Below are 1860 nucleotides of genomic sequence, written 5' to 3'. Positions count from 1 at the left end.
GGAGGCGAGGGGAGTGGAGCAGCACCCAGCCAGCTGCAGCCACACCAGGAACAGCCCTGCTGGAAGCTGCCCGCTGGTCGAGGTCAGGATTGGGCTAGCGGGTGCAGGCTGAAGCTGAGGGTGAGGGGAGGGAGAGGGAAGCATGGGGCATGTGCAGCAGAGCTTGCTTGGATGCTGAGGTTTGCAGCTGCCCCCGTGGTGCTCGACCCTATGCGGAGCACTATGGGGAAGCTGTGGACCGAATCACCTGGGTGAGCTCTGCTACATGCACCCCCTGCCTCCTCCCTCCCCTCACCCCCAGCTGGCTCCTGAGACCTAGTGCCCAGGCAGCACCCCCTCATGCACACACACACATTGCCCCCCACACATTCCCCCATACAGACACACACCCCACCCCACAGGGCAGAGCATGCAGGGAGAAGACTGCACCTTGGCTAAGCCCTGGCCCCGAGCTGGAAACACCCTATGACTCGGCCCCATGTTCCTAGCCTTGCCTGCCTGTCCTGCTCCCAAACACTGCTCCCTGCCCACCCACAGCCCCAGAGAGAGTTTTGGCAAGTTGTTGTGCGGGTGGGGCGAGAATTGGGGGGTGCTGACCTGGCCCATGACAGCTCATCAAAACTCTGTATGTGGCCCTCAGGCACAAGTACTAGCCCACCCCTCACATACTTGGTCCAATAAAAAAATATCACCTTAAAAATCCTTGACTCTTTTTACGTCTTCAGATCCAAGCATGTAAAAGAATGGGGTTAGGGCATGCAGTGGGGTAGAAACCATCTGAGACTGAATACTTGAGACACATGTCCCCGAGTGAGGATGCTCATACGGACAAGCAGTCCAAGGAGAATTTTGTATCTGTCAAAAATGTTTTATTTACCAGTTATGAGGCTATCACATTACTTGCAACTGACTATTAAATAATAAAAACAGTGTGAAAAAAATTACATAAGCTCTTCTTTAAAGCACTGAAATAGCTCCCCTTATTAATTAAATGGATGAACTAAGGAAGAATCAGAGCGGCATTTTTAGCACTGTTTTCCATTCTGTCAAATCTGCCGTACACCACGTGTCCTCTTGGAACAGAACAACAAACAGGCTGCACACTCAACTGGGAGACAGGACTGACATCTGCATCTTGCCAACTTCCTGCTCTCCCTGGATGGGCAGTTCATACTCAAGGAGTCTCTAGGGTCATAGAGAGTAGACAGTGGGAACATCTGCAGGAAGGCACAAGTCTTGCAGAGCAGGGGTGGTCAACCTCTGAGTAGCGGGCCACCACTTGTGACCCAGTCATTGCCATAGGTTTCTGACCCCTGCTGCAGAGCCACACAGACAAGCCTGAGGCTACAGTCCCAATTTCACTTGGATATTTCATTCCAGAGCTATGGGACATAGCTCGAGATAAGCTATTGGAACAACCCGGAACCAAGGGCGGATTCTCTCCCCCGTAAAAAACGCAGTCTGGAAAGTGAAGATCGGGACTTGATTGCCAACATCAAAAAATGCCACCTGGCCCAACTCATAGTCCAGCTCTGGGGGCTGGCTCAGGGGCAGGGGTGTGTGATTAGGGGATGTGAGAACCCAGTACTCACCCTCACATTGAAAAATAGCCCAGATCCCCTCCTCAGGTGTGGGACTGATCCATCCCTTCCTCTTCATAGAGTCTCTCGCAACCCCCATAGCCCAGACTTCCGCATCAGCTGCCTTTACCCCCCAGCAATGTCTCCCAGAAGAGAAGCCCTCACAGCCCAGCACACAGTGATAAGTGTCGTATCTCCCAGGATTGTCAGGTAAATCCTGCTGTGTATCTCCATGCCTCACATATTTGCAATCCTCAGATAGGATGAGCTGGGGATGTGC

At 52.7% G+C, this 1860-nt stretch overlaps 1 protein-coding gene across 7 annotated transcripts in view; it reads right to left on the bottom strand.

Annotated features, from left to right (window-relative positions):
• LOC102384396 (butyrophilin subfamily 1 member A1-like) overlaps positions 1-1860 on the bottom strand; it is a 34872-nt gene that overhangs the window by 12177 nt on the left and 20835 nt on the right. For 2 of the 7 annotated variants that reach the window (XM_025194015.1, XM_025194011.1), the window contains one exon: positions 40-1509. The exons of 1 other annotated variant lie outside the window; for it this stretch is intronic. In XM_025194015.1, coding sequence (XP_025049800.1) covers positions 1372-1509 — 138 coding nt within the window. In that variant the 3' untranslated portion in view covers positions 40-1371. Of the gene's footprint in view, positions 1-37; positions 1510-1860 lie in introns of those variants that run through there. 4 more of the 7 variants (XM_025194012.1, XM_025194014.1, XM_025194017.1 and 1 more) reach the window with 3 other exon arrangements.

Source organism: Alligator sinensis, unplaced genomic scaffold (assembly GCF_000455745.1).
Source record: "Alligator sinensis unplaced genomic scaffold, ASM45574v1 scaffold1045_1, whole genome shotgun sequence".
NCBI lineage: Eukaryota > Metazoa > Chordata > Crocodylia > Alligatoridae > Alligator > Alligator sinensis.
The sequence above is the reverse complement of the archived record's forward strand: the minus strand, read 5'-3'. Positions and strand labels throughout refer to the sequence as shown.